Source organism: Prenolepis imparis, unplaced genomic scaffold, assembly GCF_030444845.1.
Source record: "Prenolepis imparis isolate NDT839.2.m4 unplaced genomic scaffold, iyPreImpa1.0 SCAF_7, whole genome shotgun sequence".
Lineage (NCBI taxonomy): Eukaryota > Metazoa > Arthropoda > Insecta > Hymenoptera > Formicidae > Prenolepis > Prenolepis imparis.
In genome coordinates, this window is record NW_028141165.1 from 13,469,126 (window position 1) to 13,485,619 (window position 16,494).

Sequence of the window (16,494 nt, forward strand, 5' to 3'; positions counted from 1 at the left end):
GCGTTCGCGACGTGATCCGCGTGCAAAAATTGTCGCGATTCCCCGATTGTTTGAGCATAGAGAGTGAAACGAACAAGATTTTAAAATAAGTTTGGGAAAATAAAGTTGCTACCTCCCTTTTAAATGGAAGGATTAGATTAGATTACGGATTAATAAAGATTTGAAACATTTTCTTCACTTGTTGATTAATTTTTATAACATTTTAGATTTCTTTAATATATGTGCAAAATTATCTTTGTCTTATTGTTAGGCAATATATAAAATGCGATTGATATAAAATAAAATTCTTATTGCATTAGTGGAATCTGCTTATTTAGCATAATAAAGCAATAGTTTACGCGCGTTGAAAATATTTATCTCTTTCATGGACAACAATATAATCGTGATAAAAAAGTTAAGTATTCCACGAAAAGCAGTGAAATAGTTGTCGCAATTGCAGCATTGTAACGCCAGCGTGCGTTACCTCATCCGCAATTTTCGTATACTGTCTTTTATTGTTTGCGAGTATTCAGGAGTATGAAAACGCGTGCACATCGTGAGATGTGCTCTAGAGAGAGGCTTAAAGTATAAATCAAAATAAATTACTAACATGACGTATGTGCATTTCATTTCGTCGTCGTGATTGCTACATATAATAAATTAACGAGACAAGAAAAAATTGCCTTTAGTTTTAATGACATAACTTTATCGTCGCGTATATATTTGATTAGCACGCGTTTATTTATTGTCATAATTCATTCGAGATTGTGGAAAGAACAATGGATTTCATTATCGATATTATTTGAGAATGATAAAATGGCAAAGTCGCCCAAGTAGCAGAAAAATGTATAAAAAATGTTTAAAATTCATTTTCAAAGATATTTTAAAAATGTTAAAATAATTTGTTAAGTCCCTTTTTATTCATTAAAAAAACGTTTATTTTAGCGTTAATGTAATATAAATATTTAACGTTTATTAAATATTTAATATTTCATTAATAAAATATTAATAAAATAAATATTTATTTAACGTTTATTAAATATTATTTTATTAATAAATAATAAATATTATTTTATTAATATTTTATTAATAAAATATTAAAAATATTTAAACGTTAAATTAATATTTATATTATATTAACGTGAAAATAAACGTTTTTTTAATGAATAAAAAGAGACTTAAATTATTAAGGGACCAATTATTTTAACATTTTTAAATTATCTCTAAAAATGAGTTTTAAACATTTTTATATATTTTTTTTCCTACTCCCATGACTTGAGCGTCTCTGACTCTCTGATCGAGACGACTTCGAGGCCAATACGACTTCGAAACCGACTTCGAGACATAACCACGTGCACGTGACATCGCGTCGCTGCACAGTATACAATGCGCCACCCGCGACGCGCTGTCTCTTGGTGACTAAGAACACGATCGCCAAAGATAAGAATAAAACATGTATAAAAAAATAGATTTATATATATAAAACATGTATATCTCACAATCAAACAAAAGTCTGCATATATCATAAAAGTTCATCACAAATAACATATATGATGCGATCGTGCGTCTGTGTATGTGTGTGTGTCTATATAATATAGAATTTACAATATTATATTTTTAAAACATTAATTAAAAGCGAGATTTAATCGCAGCGATCTATCGATACAATAGTGACAAAAAAAGAAAACTGTAAAAATCGCTCAAACTTCATTTAACTTCAATTGAACGTAACGACTGTAAAAAAAAATGTAATGTATTAAAATGTATAAAAATATGTATAAAATTACATAAATAATAAGTGTAATAAATTACACGATAAATAATAAAAATGTATACATTTTTTTCTAGCGTAGTACGGTTCGTAGCGAAAAGTGAATTTGCCATTTTCTCAATGCCCTTGACACACATACACACACCCACTCACACACACACACACACATGCGCGCGCGCATCTAATCGCATCATTGTATTAAATCAACCGAGCTCCACTCGTAGCCCGGTAAATCTATCAGCTGATCGCGTGCATGCTTACGTTCTCTCACCTGTTGCGCCGCGCCTGCTCACTCTCTCTCTCTCTTTCTCCTCCTCTCTCTCCTTCTTCCGTGGATCGATTCTCCCTGGATGTTGCGCGACTTCCAACGATGTCCAACACATCCACACTCGATGCACATACACTCCCGTTCGCGATCACCGCATCCGCGTTGCGATGCGGACAGCCTCTCAAAGTGGCGACCTGCAAAAGATGAGATTGAAGTTAAAAATATACTATATCAAGCTCGTCGTTCTGATCCTCCGCCGCTGCTCGAGGCGACGACGAGAGACATATCTCGCGCGCTTATTCCCCCCTTTCCTCGTCTCACCAGGGGCGGAGCTAGGAAAAAGTATCTTAATTACCAAACAACAATGTGCATATATACCTGGCCGATGATCGTGGCACCATTTTTCTACGCATTTCGGCGCGGGGAAATAACGCGAGATACGCCGAGAGGATTTCGAACAATGGCGCCCGTGCAAAAGCGAATCGCCGGATCGCGAAATCGGGGGATGTGCGTATAATCGCGAGGCAACGACTGCGCACGAACGTTGAATGCGTTACGGCCGAGCGCTACGAGGGATATTCGCGACAATTTCTCGTCAAATTCACCTTGAAATAGTAAAGGATGGCGAGAAATACGGAGCAACTCAAATCCGCGATACGTTACGGTGATAGACGCGACTTTTGTGTCGCTTTCGAGAGGCGAAATTGCGATTCTCGAAAGCGCCGCGATCGAGAGTCTCGATGTATCGAATCAAGATGGAGTCGAACAATCGCGAGCGTAAGCTGAAGGGATCACGTGGTTAGACGCATGGCTTGTAAATACGCGTGAGAATATCGTATAATTGCAAGTTTCGGATTATTATTCAAGCGTATTCTGTTATTCTCCTATTCTTATCCCGTGTTAGCAGCATAAAATTGAGTTGCTGCAACTTTTCTTACGATAAATTTGATTGAAAATCGAAATTTTGCATTGAGAGGTTAGTTTAGGTTAAGTTATTAAAATTTAACTTTTCAAATGCAGAAAATTGAATTCTTTTCGTTAATTCTTTAATGTTATTGAAGAATGTGTTACGAAAGAAGTCAAATATATAATTTTTATTAAAGTTTGATATTTACTTTTTACTCATAGCATGTTATATATTTCTCAGAAATCCACTTCGAGATGAAGCGAACAGCAAAGGATTTAGATACTGGTGATTTAAATACCAAGAATGATGTAGAAGCAACAAATAAGAAGAAAAAGAAAGTGAGATTCGAGAAACCCCTAGATAATAAACCTATAGGTAAGAATAAAAAAGTAAACGAGACAAAATTTGAGAAAACTTATACCTATAAAAATAACAATATTTTTGTAGGTAATAATATAAAGACATCCTTTACAAAGAAACATTCAAAGGGAAAAAATCTCCAAGTGGCAAAGAATAGTGCGACAACTAAGAAGATAGATTTGCTTAAATCGAAGAAGGAAAAAAAAGCGCTTGTACAGAAATCTAATATCAAGAAAGTAGAAAACTCGGAAGAAAAGAATTTACAACTGGCCAAGAATGATGTAACGAGTGAAAAAACAGATTGGCTCAAATTGAAAAAGGAAAGAAAGGAACTCAAGCAGAAACGCAAAGCCAAGAAATTGAAAAATGATTCAGTGTACGATAAAATTATTCAGGCTAAACAGATTAGCGAAAAATTACGTAGATCTGATTGCACGCCCCAAGATCGAATAAAATTAACTCAGACATTACATGAATTGTTGGAGAAGAATTACAGCAAAGTGATATTTACACATGATATGTCGAGAGTTGTTCAATGCATGATCAAGTATTGCGAAGCAGATCTTCGGCAGGCTATATTTCACGAAATAAAGCCACTCATTGTGCAGATGTTACAATCAAAATATGCAAAAAATTGCATAAAAGATATTTTAAAACATAGCTCGCGAGACATAAAAAATGACATTATCTGTTCTTTTTACGGTAATATTGTCAAATTAATGAGTCACACTGTATCGGCTCCTCTCATCGAACTCACATACTCCACTTGGTGCACAGACCTCGATAAAATGTACTTCAAACAAGAATTTTACGGGGACATATATAAACAGGCGAAAGATAAAGCTGTTAAATCACTGTCGGATGTATTCGAAAATGCAAATGATATGAAATCGGCTACATTATCGGCCGTAAAAGCGAATCTGGTTAAAATTTTAAATAAAAGTCTCGTTAATTCTACTCTACTGCATACAATTTTATGGGAATTCTTCGGTGTATGTTCGAATGAAGACAGAAACGAATTGATAGTTATGCTGCGAGGTTTCATCGTAACGTTATCACAGACAAAAATGGGAGCGAAAGTCGCTGTGCAATGCATATGGCATGGCAATAACAAAGATAGAAAAGTTATTATGAAGGCTCTCAAGGAGAATGTAAAAACGATTTGTATGTCCGAACACGGTTATATAATATTATTAGCGCTTTTCGATTCTATAGATGACACAGTTATAATGAAAAAGATAATATTGGCTGAATTGCAAGAAGATTTAGCGGATATTGCATTAAACGAGTACGGAAGACACGTAATATTGTATCTTATGGCTAGAAGGGACTCTCATTATTTTCCGCCAAGTGTCGTGGAATATTTACGTCAAGGCGACAATAATTCGATAAGCAAGAAACCAGCCGACATTAGGGAAAAGGAACTTCTCGAAGCGATTCGCGATCCACTTCTTGACGCTGTAGCCGCGGATGTAGCAACTTGGTTGTCCAACAGCGCTACTGCTATGGTCACTTTAGCGATATTAAAAGTAGGATCTGGGGAGAAACTTAAGTCTGCATTCGAATCAATTGCTAAGTTTATCAGCGATGAAGATTCGAAAATCAAGGAAGACGATACCGAATGCAATTCGATTGAACATCCCGGGTTGCATATGATGTTGAAGAAACTTATTCAGAATGACAAGGACCTATTGAAAAAGAATGAATCTACATTTGGTGAAATATTGCTATCGTATTTAACAACAGAAGTACTCCAAAGATGGATAGAATTTAACAGAGCTTGCTTCTTATTAATCTTGCTCATAGAGAATGAATCTACGAATGTTGCCTCTACATTATTATCCAAATTAAAACTGTTTAAGAAAAAACTCGAATCGAAAAAGAGTCCTGGAAAATCGATAATATTAAAAAAATTGCAAGATTAATATGAACATTGGTCATGATAGACATATAATGATAAATTGAAGATGTGCTATATATATTTTTATATACATTGAGTATATTCGAAAACAGATAAAAATTATTTGGATTGTTTTGAATGTATCCAATGCATATATATAATAGGAAAAATATATATATATATCTCCAGTCTATCTTTATATCTAAAATAGTAATCACGTTATGTATATATATCATGATACTGTGTGTTCCTCGGAATATACAATTAAGTTTTTTAAAATTTAATTGTAATATGTAACTCGTATATAAAAATAAAAATAAAATAAAATAAATCTCTTAATTTCTTCCTAAACTATAAATTTCTTTCTTAATTTATATTTAAATATTCTTAAATTAATTCCGTAAATAAAACTTAAATATGTTGGAAAATTTCTTATCAGTATACTGTTGCAATAAAATCTATTTTAATGAACCATAAACATCAGGAGAATTTAAAATTGTTAAAAAAAAACATTATATTTTATAAGTTTTCTCATGCAATTGGACGTTGACAATTCGAAACCAACCTTCATCTTTTTTAAGAAAAATTTTTGAAATCTTAATAAATAGAAAATGTTAGATTTTAAATAATTGCAAAATCTTATTTACAAAATCAATAAAATCATAACATTTCGATAAATTCTTAATTATGGATATTGAACGCATAAAAACGATATGTAAAAGTGGAAACAGTTTCGAATAAAAATCTCTATGAGAATTGCATATTTAAACAATAATTTTAACAATTTTATCGATTCATTACTGAAGTATAATACATGGGCGTGAATGAAAAATGTTATAAACAAGAGTTACGTTTCAAATTACATCTTATTAAGCGATGTAACACTATATTAGAGGCACATCTACATTAATATATTTAAATAAACACGTAATCTATCAGAATCCTTTTTGTTATCATTGTTTCATCAATGATGACAATATGCGACATGTGCGAATATGTAAATTCGATTCGGGATATATTCTTAAAGTACGTACGGTTAGTTAAATTTTAAGCATTTCCTTAATGTCAACAACTCTGGTCCGTATTTCTGGTTGATTATCCTTTGCTAGATCGGGCAAAAGTTCTTTCAAAACGCGTGTCAGCTTATCGAGTTGTTCGTCGTTATTCGTCTCACGCATTTTTCTCCCTAACGAAAGAACTATATTCAATGCTTCTTTTCTAATTCTGGTGAACTTTGAAATATCTACAAAAGAAAATACATTTGTCATATAAATCTAAAGTATTTCAAAAGAAATTATTTTAATATATATAAGTATATATGTTATTGTCAAATAGAATTATGTATATATTTAAACTATATACATATCTAATTATGTTTGTACGATTTTTATTATATATACTTACTTATACAATATGATAATATTTTATTGAAACTATCACTTATTTCATCTAATAATTTCTTGTCTTTTGATGATACTTGTGTTTTATTTATTTTTAATATGACAAGTTTATCCACAAAGAGATTTAACGCTGTCAAAATAGTAACCTGCACAGATCTTGTACTGTTTGGTAGTACTTTTTGACAATGAGTTACAAATTCTATGCAATATTTGTCTGCAAACAGATAAAAAATATCCACAGATATAAATATGTATTTCTATTTTTTACTAAATTACAAAAAGCTTAGCTTTTTAACAATAAACATCTAACCTTGTGTTTCTTTGGTAGAAGGCCATGCTTTTCCAAGTACTTCATAAACTGTTTCTTGCAACTTTATATTATTTTCCTTTTTCTTTCTATTTTCTTCCGCAGTATCTTCTTCGTCGTCATTATTTTTATCAGATATCTAATATAGAAATATGCATATAACATATTTATTTACAGCCATCTCTTTATAATATTATTATATAATTCAGCTCACCTTAATCAAAATTTCTTGTGCAATTTGATATATCTCTGTAAATCTATCGATGTCAAGTTCATGTAACACCATAGCAAACGCTTGTAAAGCACTTCGACGATACTCAACGTTTTCTTTTTTACTTTCTTTATGTAATGTCAACACAATTGTATCTAGTAGTGCAGTATCTGCGTTTAAAGCTTCTCTGCAATATATCGTATACATTTAACAAATATACACACACACACACACACACACACACACACAAGTTGACTTATTCGTATATAAATATTGAAATAAGAATATTTGATATACATACTTGCTATTGCATGCTAACATTGCAAGAGCATTTAATAAACGTTCCTTTCCATTCCACGTCCTGCCACTCAGACCATCTATCAGTATCTTTAATAAAGTATTTCTGGCTTCTATATCGATATTATGACCTGATTTTAAGGCAACGGTATGAACCGCGTTCGCGGCTTGCACTTTTGTAGTCCACGACGCCGATTGAAGAGTTGTATTTAAAATACCGGTTATTGCTTGCAGATTATGCATGATTCCCGCTTCAGTCCCTGGCGTTATCTCATTCCAAAATTCAGTCCATAATTCAACAGTGCTTTCATTTCCTAAAAAGTAGTAATACATATAAATAAACAAAATTAAAACACTAGACATACTTATAAATAACAAATTATAATATTGGAATACAAACCTGGTACCTTTTCTGCGTGCATTGCAAAGAAGGCGAGAGGAATAACTATTTTTTGATAATTCTTTAATTTTTCCTGATTATAATTATTTATAGATTGCAAAGTTTGTCCAATTGCTAACCTTATTGCATCATCTGTAATTTATAATTTTTTTTTTGGTTTGGTGTTTCATAGAACAAAATTATAGAACGCTATATAAAATAAAGAATTTAGGATATATACCTTCGCGTTCCAAGTACCATGTATTCAGAGTATTAAATAATTTATCCAGACTAGAATCTTTAGCCGAACCAACTATATGACCAATGCTAACTGCATTATTTTTTCTCACAGCAGCATTACGATCAATTAAACCATTAAGTAAGGCAGATAGAATTTTAGCTAGATGGGAAATGACATGGATAATTAATTATATAAAAATTATGAAAAATAGATACAAATTCATAAAGTATCTTAAATTACTATAATATAAATAATATTTTACGAGAGTAATTTAAATATATATAGATTGGGGGGATTAAATTTTATGTAGAGTAAGAATATTTTGTATTTCATATTCTTGAAATTAAAATATATTTACTAACCACTATACGGCTGCAATTCCAATTTTAGATGTGTGCTGAGAAGAATTAAGAAATGCGAACAAGCAATTTTTGTTCCAAATCCTATGCTGCATTTGATTAAATCTATTACTTTTGGCATTAATTCCTTCAATACATCCGCATCGATATATTGGATACACTGTAGAAAAAAATATCAAGATTTAAGAAGACTTAAACTCTATCAAATTTCTTTCCAGAATATTAAATTTCTAAATTGATCAGAAAAAGTACCTTTGTTATTGTATCTGACGCATAATGACCCTTGGCAACATTAGCTCTGAGATTATCGATAGCTTCTTGCGTTTCCGTTGTTGCGCCGCACACGTTGCTCAAATATGAAAGCTTAGGATTCTCCGATTCACCGATCGTCTCCAATAATGACGGTATTAAATTGACGAGCGACGGTTTTAATAGAATGCCGGCTGTGGATACGAGTTGAGATACCGTTTGCAATGAAATGGCTCTCACTGCATCCACGGTGTGAGTAATCCCAATATCGAGTAGTACGGGCAATATAGCTTGAATAACTTCCTTCCCCGCGTTACCGTACGAGGAATCACAACGACGTATGCAAACCTATACAAAAAAAATTATTATATATGTATAGCAATATATTTTAATATATATACACGCACTTTTATATATATTATGTATAAATCTCTCTCATAATTATAAACCATCATTATTTTTTGAAAAACTCGCAATTACCTTACTAAGTATCTTAGCGGTGTTCGTCGCGGCTAATCGCGTGCCTTCGTGAATATCGTCCATTACGCGAAACAGTTTCTTCCATAGTTCCGGACCGCATTCAGCCAAATTGAGTTGAACATTTGCTGTCCTTAAAAGATCTGCGAGAGCATTACAACAACTGATACGTACCCTCCACTCGTTATTGGTTAGATTATCAGTTACATCAATCAATATTTCTTTGTGATATTGTTCGATCTATACGGTGATATATAAAAAAAAAAAACATATTTTACGCTCCTTCCATTATACGTGGTATATCAGATATTATATTAGCAGATATATTTAATTATATTTTACTAACGGCTTTCGACGTTGAAGGAACGACAGCCCGCCAAATGCTGGTCATACTCTGCTGAATCTTGGGCGTAGGATCGAACTGATATCTATACAATCGCGGTATAATACTAGGCAGATATTTATTCAGTTCGTCTTTCGCGATACCAGCGATCGCCGCGAAACCAAACGCCGCTCCCTTCTTGGATGTCCATATTGCGTTGTGATTTGCCAAATGCATAAAATAATATACGAGCTCAGGTTTTTGCAATTCTGTCGCGAGAGAACAGATTTCTCGATACGTTGACAAATTGCCACTAAAAAGTTAAATTGTTTTTTTAAGTATTCCTTTCATTGTTTAAAATACAAATATTTTAAATCTTAAAATAACACGAAATATCTTGTATGAATTTTACCCAGATGGATTTTTTCCTAATTGACCTTCCTCAAACAATTTAGTATCAGGGGTTACTTGTTGTACTGTCCTGCGACCTTGTGTAAACTGATCTAATATACTGGATACTAAAGCATCACGTTCTTCCTGTTTGCTGTTAATGTGTACCAAACTAAGGCCTTTTGATGCAACATCTTGCACTATATCTATTACAAAATAAATAAAAAATTACATTTCCTTTTCCAAAAAATAATTAAGTATGATGAATGTAATATACAATTGATAGTTTCTATTTACCACTGTCATCTGAAAGAAAATCTATAAATGCATGGTGAATAATGGATAATCTGTCCTTAACACATTCTCGTTGAATGTTGTGTTTCAAAAGTGCAAATAGCCACACACATACTGCCTTTAAAAAACATCATGCTATTAATATATATATTATTTAATTTAATATAATATAATATATTAAATTAGTTATATAATATTATATAATATATTTAATTAATTTAATATAATATGTTAAATTATTTTATCCCTCTAAAATATATAGTATAGATACCTGTCGCAAATTTGGATGAGGCACTTTATATATATTAAGTAATTCGCCCAACACATGAATTAATAATTCATCACCCTCCTTACTGTACGGAACAACATATTCGGCGGGTAGAGTTGTCCAGGCATTTCTTGCTTCTGATGAAGCTTGCGCTTGAACGCAACAAACTAAAGCTTCCCCCAGAATTAAATGAATTTCGATATCTTTCGTCTGTGTGTAAACAATAAATTTAATTATTTTATTGCATTATTATGTAATAAAGATATGTATAGAAATAGATTTATGTACCTCTTTGACTGTTGCTATAATTTTGTTAGCGATCTCTGCGGTATGTGGGAAACATTCGCCGACACACAAGTATCCTAATGAAAGAGCAGCTTTCTCTTTCATCTGTGAGGAAAGAATAAATTGTCATATAGCATTTTAAATATAAAATAATTGTATGTTCGATTAACTGTGTTTAGGAAACAAACCTTGGTACTCAGCTTGGCATTGGATAATGCAGAGAAGAGCGTTTCTACTATCGCCTTCTTGTTCAAATCATTTTTTCCTTCTGCTGGCAAGGGCAAAGAATATGTCCTTCCTAAGACGCCGATGGCTTGAATAGCAGCATCCATTAATAATATCGTATTGTCACGAAGATATGTGCCTAAGTGATATATAAATAAAGAGTATTTCAAATATATATGCATATAAAGCATATATCAAATATATAATTTAATATTTAATATACAAATACGTACATATTGCTTTCACAATATCGTTATAAGTCGCCCAATTGCACAAATCTTTATTTTCATTTCGCTGTTGCATTAGATTTCTTTCCATCATATAAGTCAGTGCCATTAACGCGCCATGTTGTGCTTCCAAGTTCTTTTTATTCATAACATCCATGATATTTGAAACATGCTTTTCAAATTCATTCTTTAGAAAATAGCCAGTGATAGCAGCATATATTTTTGCAGCTAGCTGTCGTACATCTTGCTTAGTGGAAGTGAGCAAGGAACACAGCCACGGTAACTCTTTTTCGTAGGATTTTACTATATAATGTGGAACAGACCCAAGTATTTCCAATAATGCATTTAAGGAAATTTGATCTGTAACATCGTAACAAAATAATTACATTTAACTTGGAATTTTATATACAATACATGTTTTGAATACAATGTATTATACGTTTTGTGTAATTGTGTATAATATGTCTAATTATTTCTCACCTGCAGACGAATGACTTAGAAGCAAAATCATATCCAGATAATTTTTTAATATTTCTGGTTGATCTTTGTATAATTTCTCCAAGTAACGTCCAATCAGTGGAGTATGTTCGGAAGGATGTTGCAGTGGTTCATTTCGCGCAGGAATATTAGCACTTCTAGCGAGGCAAACGCGAAAGTAAGTAATAATCTATAAAAATATAAATCTTATTAATAGAAAGATCTTATTAATATTGTCGCCTGTCATTTATGGATACAGTAATCTGTTTTGAAAAACTTACTTCAGAAAATGTGGTAATACTGTATGGGAGAACTTGCTTGTCCGTATTTCTGCCGCTATTCGCAGGCAATCTCGATTGCATTTTCGAGTAAACATAACTTACTAATTTGACAAATTCAGGCAGCAATATTTTGTTGTTAATCTGTTGATCGTCCTCACTTTTATGCACAACGCCGTACAGCGCTTTCATAGCTTCTATACTTATCTCGTGTTTGTTGTCACCGCAGGCTAATAACAAGAGATATCGAGATGGAGCATCATCAGGCGGAAATACGGTTGCGGCGTAATGCATTGCCACAAATCTGTTTGCAGAGATAATATAATTACAAACATATAATTAAAATATATATACTAAAATTAATATAAGTATAATCTGTAATAGTCTGCATTTAATACATACCTTACACTGGATTCTGGCGATTCAATGTGAACCGATAATAAAGCATTCATTAGAGCTACATTGCTTTCATCCTCTTTGCTCAGTATAAATGCAGATGTTACGCAAATCAAAGCGTCCCTTACTGTCCGCCGTAACTCGCCGTCCGTCTTAAATATTAGCAATATATTCAATATATAATGTTACATGTTTATTTTGACAATTTATCATTGTATAATTTATATAAAATCAACTACTTACAGATACAAGCGTGTCGAACAAATTGTGTAATAAACTCAAATCTTTATTTATTAAAGACGGTATTCTTTGACCAAGCTGTCCAATAACTGTGTATGCCATTGATTTATGTGCATCATCGCCCTCAGAGATCAATTTTATCATGCCATTCAAAATTACTCCAGCAACGCGAGCTAGTGGTACAAGACTGCAGCTTAAAAATTTAAAATTGGACACGATTTATTATATAGACCAATTGTGTCTATAATGTAATGCCATGTAAATAATGTGGAATAGAGTAAATAATACATTGCATGTTGCATCAATGTATATATGTTTATTAGCAAAATAAATAATAAAATTAATAATCTACCAATTACTTGTATAGTAAATGGTGAGATAATAAAGTAGTGTTATTTATTAAAAAATTAATTGTTGGAAACTTAAAACTTACTGTTGGACGATATTTGATGTAAATTGCAATGCCAACGATTTCAACTTTGCATTTGTGTTTTTCCCATAAAGTGAATCAAAAACAACCTGAAAAAATGATTATTTTATTATGTAACGTAATAAAAAATATTTATTTTTATCATAATCAAATTAAATTATATAATATATATGTCTTGCACAAAAAAATCAAAATTTACCTGTATACATGGTGGTATAATAAAACCCGCCTTAGTTACACGACAAAGATATTGTAAAAGCTTGAGACGAATTCGAGTGCTCGCAGGGTGCCGTTTCATTTCAGGTTTTACCTCTTTTTGTGTGGCTAATGCATCAGTGCCCAAAAATAATGTATATAGCGGAGCTGCTAACTGCATCGAAGACCAATCCAATGTGCTAAACAGACAATCATGCTACAAATTACACATCTTTAATCTATGATAAGCTCAAAGCTGATCAACATATTCTGACAGTTTTGGTACACACACCCGGCTATCTTTTTCAATTCTAGATCCGCCATATTAGCGATGCTGAATCTGGTATCTGCTGCTGCGACAATCAAATGTAACAAAATATCTGCATCTGGGAAAAATCCACCAGCGAGAAACTTAACAATGCCCAACTTTATTTGTTCGAGCTGTTCCGCTGTTGGCGGGCTTTCACCTATTACTCTTTTGAACGCATAATCACTTAAACCTGGCGGTACAGTAAACTGAGATAAATCGACAGTTTGACCCGGCTGTTGATTTTCCGGTTGTCCCACAGATCTAACAATATATTATACACAATTAATAAGTAAATAATTATTTAAAAATAATATAACAATTATATCTCACCCATATGGTAGCAGTAATATATCGAGCATAAAATTTATAAGTTGTTTGGCAACATAAGGTTTATCGTGTAAGCCTAAAAGGGATGCCCGTTTATCGGGATCTGTTGGTATATTAATGTGTCCCAATGCTGGCATTATAATAAGCAGTAAACTGTAACATTACCACATATATCACTTTAAAAATAATGAGCAAGATCAGTCTTGACTAAAGATCAGATTTAAACTAAATAAGTAATTTTTATTTAAGAAATTTCTCTAATAAATATACCTGTCCTGATGAGACAATGGTTTTCCTTCGATAGCATTCAATACACTTGGAACTAATTCTGCTTGTTTGTTTATTTCCATTCGAGGATATCCTAACTTTATATATATTATTGTAAAATTCTGCAATTATATAAATATACATTATAATGTAAATTCTTTTTTTCAATTTTGTAAAATATAACAATCAGTACATGTCCGATACATACAATTACAAATGAACTAGCAGATGGATCTTGGTATTGCAAAAGTAACGCCTCAACAGGTAGCTGTACTTGAGGCCTGCTCTTTATTCTCTTGTTTATATGAATCAACAATTCCATCACCTTTTTTCTAACGCCTTCCTGTGCACTAGATAGTTTGAGCAACACAGGAGGCAAAAATTTACAGACCGATGCCTGTAACTGCTCATCCGTCTCTGCGGAACCCAAGCGAAGAAACACCCGCTCAAGCAAAACTAAATAAAACAATACAAGAATTAACATTCCAAATTCTCTCATTAGCATAATTGTGAAAAAACAAATAATGCTAGTAAGATTTTCAGTTATGCAATATGTGCCAATTTTCTTTCTACATATTAAAGATGCGAAAAGAAATATAGAAAATACAAATCCATCGATCCGCATTATTATTTCAACAAGGTAATCAAATGTCATCAAATGTATCAAGTCATACACATCAGGAAAAATGCTGATATCATATGAAATATTGAAGTGCAATAATTAATCAGATGTAGAGATATCGAGATTTGACAGCTGCGAGCACGTGATGAAAACGTACGCAGAGAGAGAAATATCAGACAAGATAAAAATCCAGTTTTCGAAAAAAAAAAAAAAAAGTTTACAATTTTTTTTTTATTAAAGAGCAGCATGACAATCGAGTTTGTCTCCCGAGCGCCCTGGAATCCTCGAACTCATTCTCGTATCCGTCATCCGTGTCGGAGTGGACGGCTGGTGCGACGTGTAATTTACAATCCCATCGCGGACATCCGCGACGACGTTCCGCGATGTGATGGAGCATTTTTCTCGCCGAATACTTACTCAGCTCGTCCGTAGCCGCTGCCATTTTGAAAGAGACTGTAAGGAGAGAGCGAACGCGCTGCTCGAATGACAGGAATGATCCGTGACACTTGGCGCAATTAACAGCGTGGCTACTAAACTGAAAATTCCGCCGATTAAATATGCCTTTTAATCGCCGACGTATAATCAAGAGTGTCGATTGGTGTAATAATGATGCACGTTACACATGTATCGCATCCCTCGCTCGCCACTTGTCGTTTTACATGAGGGCGCGAGGGCGCTAAATTGCGGTTCGAGTGAGGTTAGGAGAGAAACGGCACATCTTCGCGATATATATTTATTTTTGTAATATGTGAAGGAAAAATTCAGGCTTGGTTAATCAGAATATTAAAAAACGTACGAAACTATAACGTTTCTGTTAAATTACATTTAATACTGTTTGGATATGAACGGGAAGAACACGATTTTCGTCGGTTTTATCATTTATCGTTTCGGATATATGTAAAGAAATATTAGTATAAATATTCTCGCTGTGAATTACGATTGGATTGATTAGTGAAAGAAAAAATGTTGTTGAGGTTAGAGTTTCTCTCACCGATTACTTGCAAAAGCGACAGGAAGCCGACTGTTCATGCGCGGTTTATGATTTTTTTTCAGAAAGGAATACATCTCCGTAAGTTTGGAAAAAATCTATATTAATTCCTGATGAATCGATTGGAAATTCTCCATTTGATACAAGATAGATTTTTTACAGTTATATATATTTATATATATACCGAAAATTGTTAAAACTATAGTTTCAAGTTTAATTTATGATTATTGACTTTATTCGTTTATTTTGAACTTTCCCGCCAAAATTAGAATCTCTGGTCGCGTTCGAAAATTTACTCAGCGCGTTACCTTGTCGACCATGGGTGCGTTCGGGGAAACTTTGGGTGCTTTCCAGCAACGACACAGTACGACACAGAATATCATTCTATCTTTGTTGTTCACTCGTATTGAAAGAAGATAGAATGATACTCTGTGTCGCTCTGTGTCGTTGCTGGAAAGCACCCGCTATTAGCGCTGACAGCTTCGTTCTATCTCTGTTACTTACTAAAAGTTGAACAAGGACAGAGCACGCTAATAGCGCTAAAAGCGCGCTCCCCGAACGCACCCCATGTCGGAATCGTGACGTCAGAGGCGAGAAAACACACGCTAAAAATTTTTAGATGCCATATTTCTAAATAAAAACATATTTGCATAAAATAACACGTAAGATCTCTTTAATACACTTCTAAAAAACGCCGAAAACTATCCTTTTCCCTTTATAATCAATCAACAGCTGTAAAATGTAATATTATGAGGCCCAGTCCGTCTGGTCTTTGCACATGCGCAGTCATTCCGCATGTCAAAGTCTGATATCTCGATCATTTTACGGTTGTTGATTGACTGTCAAGG

General features: G+C 33.0%; 3 protein-coding genes across 5 annotated transcripts in view; 1 reads left to right on the plus strand and 2 right to left on the minus strand.

The window, feature by feature from the left end:
• Window positions 1-2,650, minus strand: part of LOC145939011 (very long chain fatty acid elongase AAEL008004) — a 42,605-nt gene extending 39,955 nt beyond the window's left edge. The window contains exons 1-2 of the mRNA XM_083043012.1: window positions 2,397-2,650; window positions 2,022-2,212 (exon numbers count right to left, since the gene is read on the minus strand). The gene's annotated coding sequence lies outside the window, so the exon portion shown is untranslated. The remainder of the gene's footprint in view (window positions 1-2,021; window positions 2,213-2,396) is intronic.
• A 136-nt stretch (window positions 2,651-2,786) lies between these two features.
• Window positions 2,787-5,446, plus strand: Peng (Pumilio and CPL domain-containing protein penguin). 2 transcript variants are annotated; one of them, XM_083043009.1, is made up of 3 exons: window positions 2,787-2,994; window positions 3,166-3,301; window positions 3,377-5,446. In XM_083043009.1, exons 2-3 carry the CDS (start codon window positions 3,180-3,182, stop codon window positions 5,208-5,210), a joined length of 1,956 nt encoding a protein of 651 aa, XP_082899135.1. In that variant the 5' UTR covers window positions 2,787-2,994; window positions 3,166-3,179; the 3' UTR covers window positions 5,211-5,446. The 2 variants fall into 2 exon arrangements, with proteins under 2 accessions (XP_082899135.1, XP_082899134.1); XM_083043008.1 differs by having other exon boundaries at window positions 3,166-3,300; window positions 3,373-5,446.
• A 586-nt stretch (window positions 5,447-6,032) lies between these two features.
• LOC145939090 (proteasome adapter and scaffold protein ECM29) lies at window positions 6,033-15,668 on the minus strand. Of its 2 annotated transcripts, XM_083043185.1 has the most exons (29): window positions 15,650-15,668; window positions 15,076-15,193; window positions 14,245-14,492; window positions 14,040-14,158; window positions 13,773-13,922; window positions 13,425-13,703; window positions 13,137-13,332; window positions 12,941-13,026; window positions 12,511-12,700; window positions 12,274-12,419; window positions 11,875-12,175; window positions 11,597-11,783; window positions 11,123-11,476; window positions 10,853-11,028; window positions 10,668-10,769; window positions 10,383-10,589; window positions 10,115-10,229; window positions 9,840-10,023; window positions 9,452-9,740; window positions 9,109-9,345; window positions 8,632-8,976; window positions 8,383-8,539; window positions 8,021-8,179; window positions 7,801-7,932; window positions 7,405-7,714; window positions 7,107-7,290; window positions 6,896-7,031; window positions 6,590-6,799; window positions 6,033-6,428 (listed from the first exon to the last, which is right to left on the minus strand). In XM_083043185.1, the coding sequence occupies exons 2-29, from the start codon at window positions 15,098-15,100 to the stop codon at window positions 6,226-6,228; spliced, it is 5,427 nt and encodes a 1,808-aa protein (XP_082899311.1). In that variant the 5' UTR covers window positions 15,101-15,193; window positions 15,650-15,668; the 3' UTR covers window positions 6,033-6,225. The 2 variants fall into 2 exon arrangements, with proteins under 2 accessions (XP_082899311.1, XP_082899310.1); XM_083043184.1 differs by lacking the exon at window positions 15,650-15,668 and having other exon boundaries at window positions 15,076-15,643.
• Window positions 15,669-16,494: the final 826 nt, after the last annotated feature.

Excerpts from the sequence above, each read along its gene's own strand:
- Peng (XM_083043008.1), top strand. The coding sequence starts at position 3,180 with ATGAAGCGAACAGCAAAGGATTTAGATACTGGTGATTTAAATACCAAG. Across the intron at positions 3,301-3,372 it reads CCTAGATAATAAACCTATAG|GTAATAATATAAAGACATCC; the intron begins GTAAGAATAAAA and ends ATATTTTTGTAG.
- LOC145939090 (XM_083043185.1), bottom strand. The coding sequence starts at position 15,100 with ATGGCAGCGGCTACGGACGAGCTGA. Across the intron at positions 13,704-13,772 it reads ATATTACTGCTACCATATGG|ATCTGTGGGACAACCGGAAA; the intron begins GTGAGATATAAT and ends ATATATTGTTAG. Across the intron at positions 12,176-12,273 it reads TCGCCAGAATCCAGTGTAAG|ATTTGTGGCAATGCATTACG; the intron begins GTATGTATTAAA and ends CTCTGCAAACAG.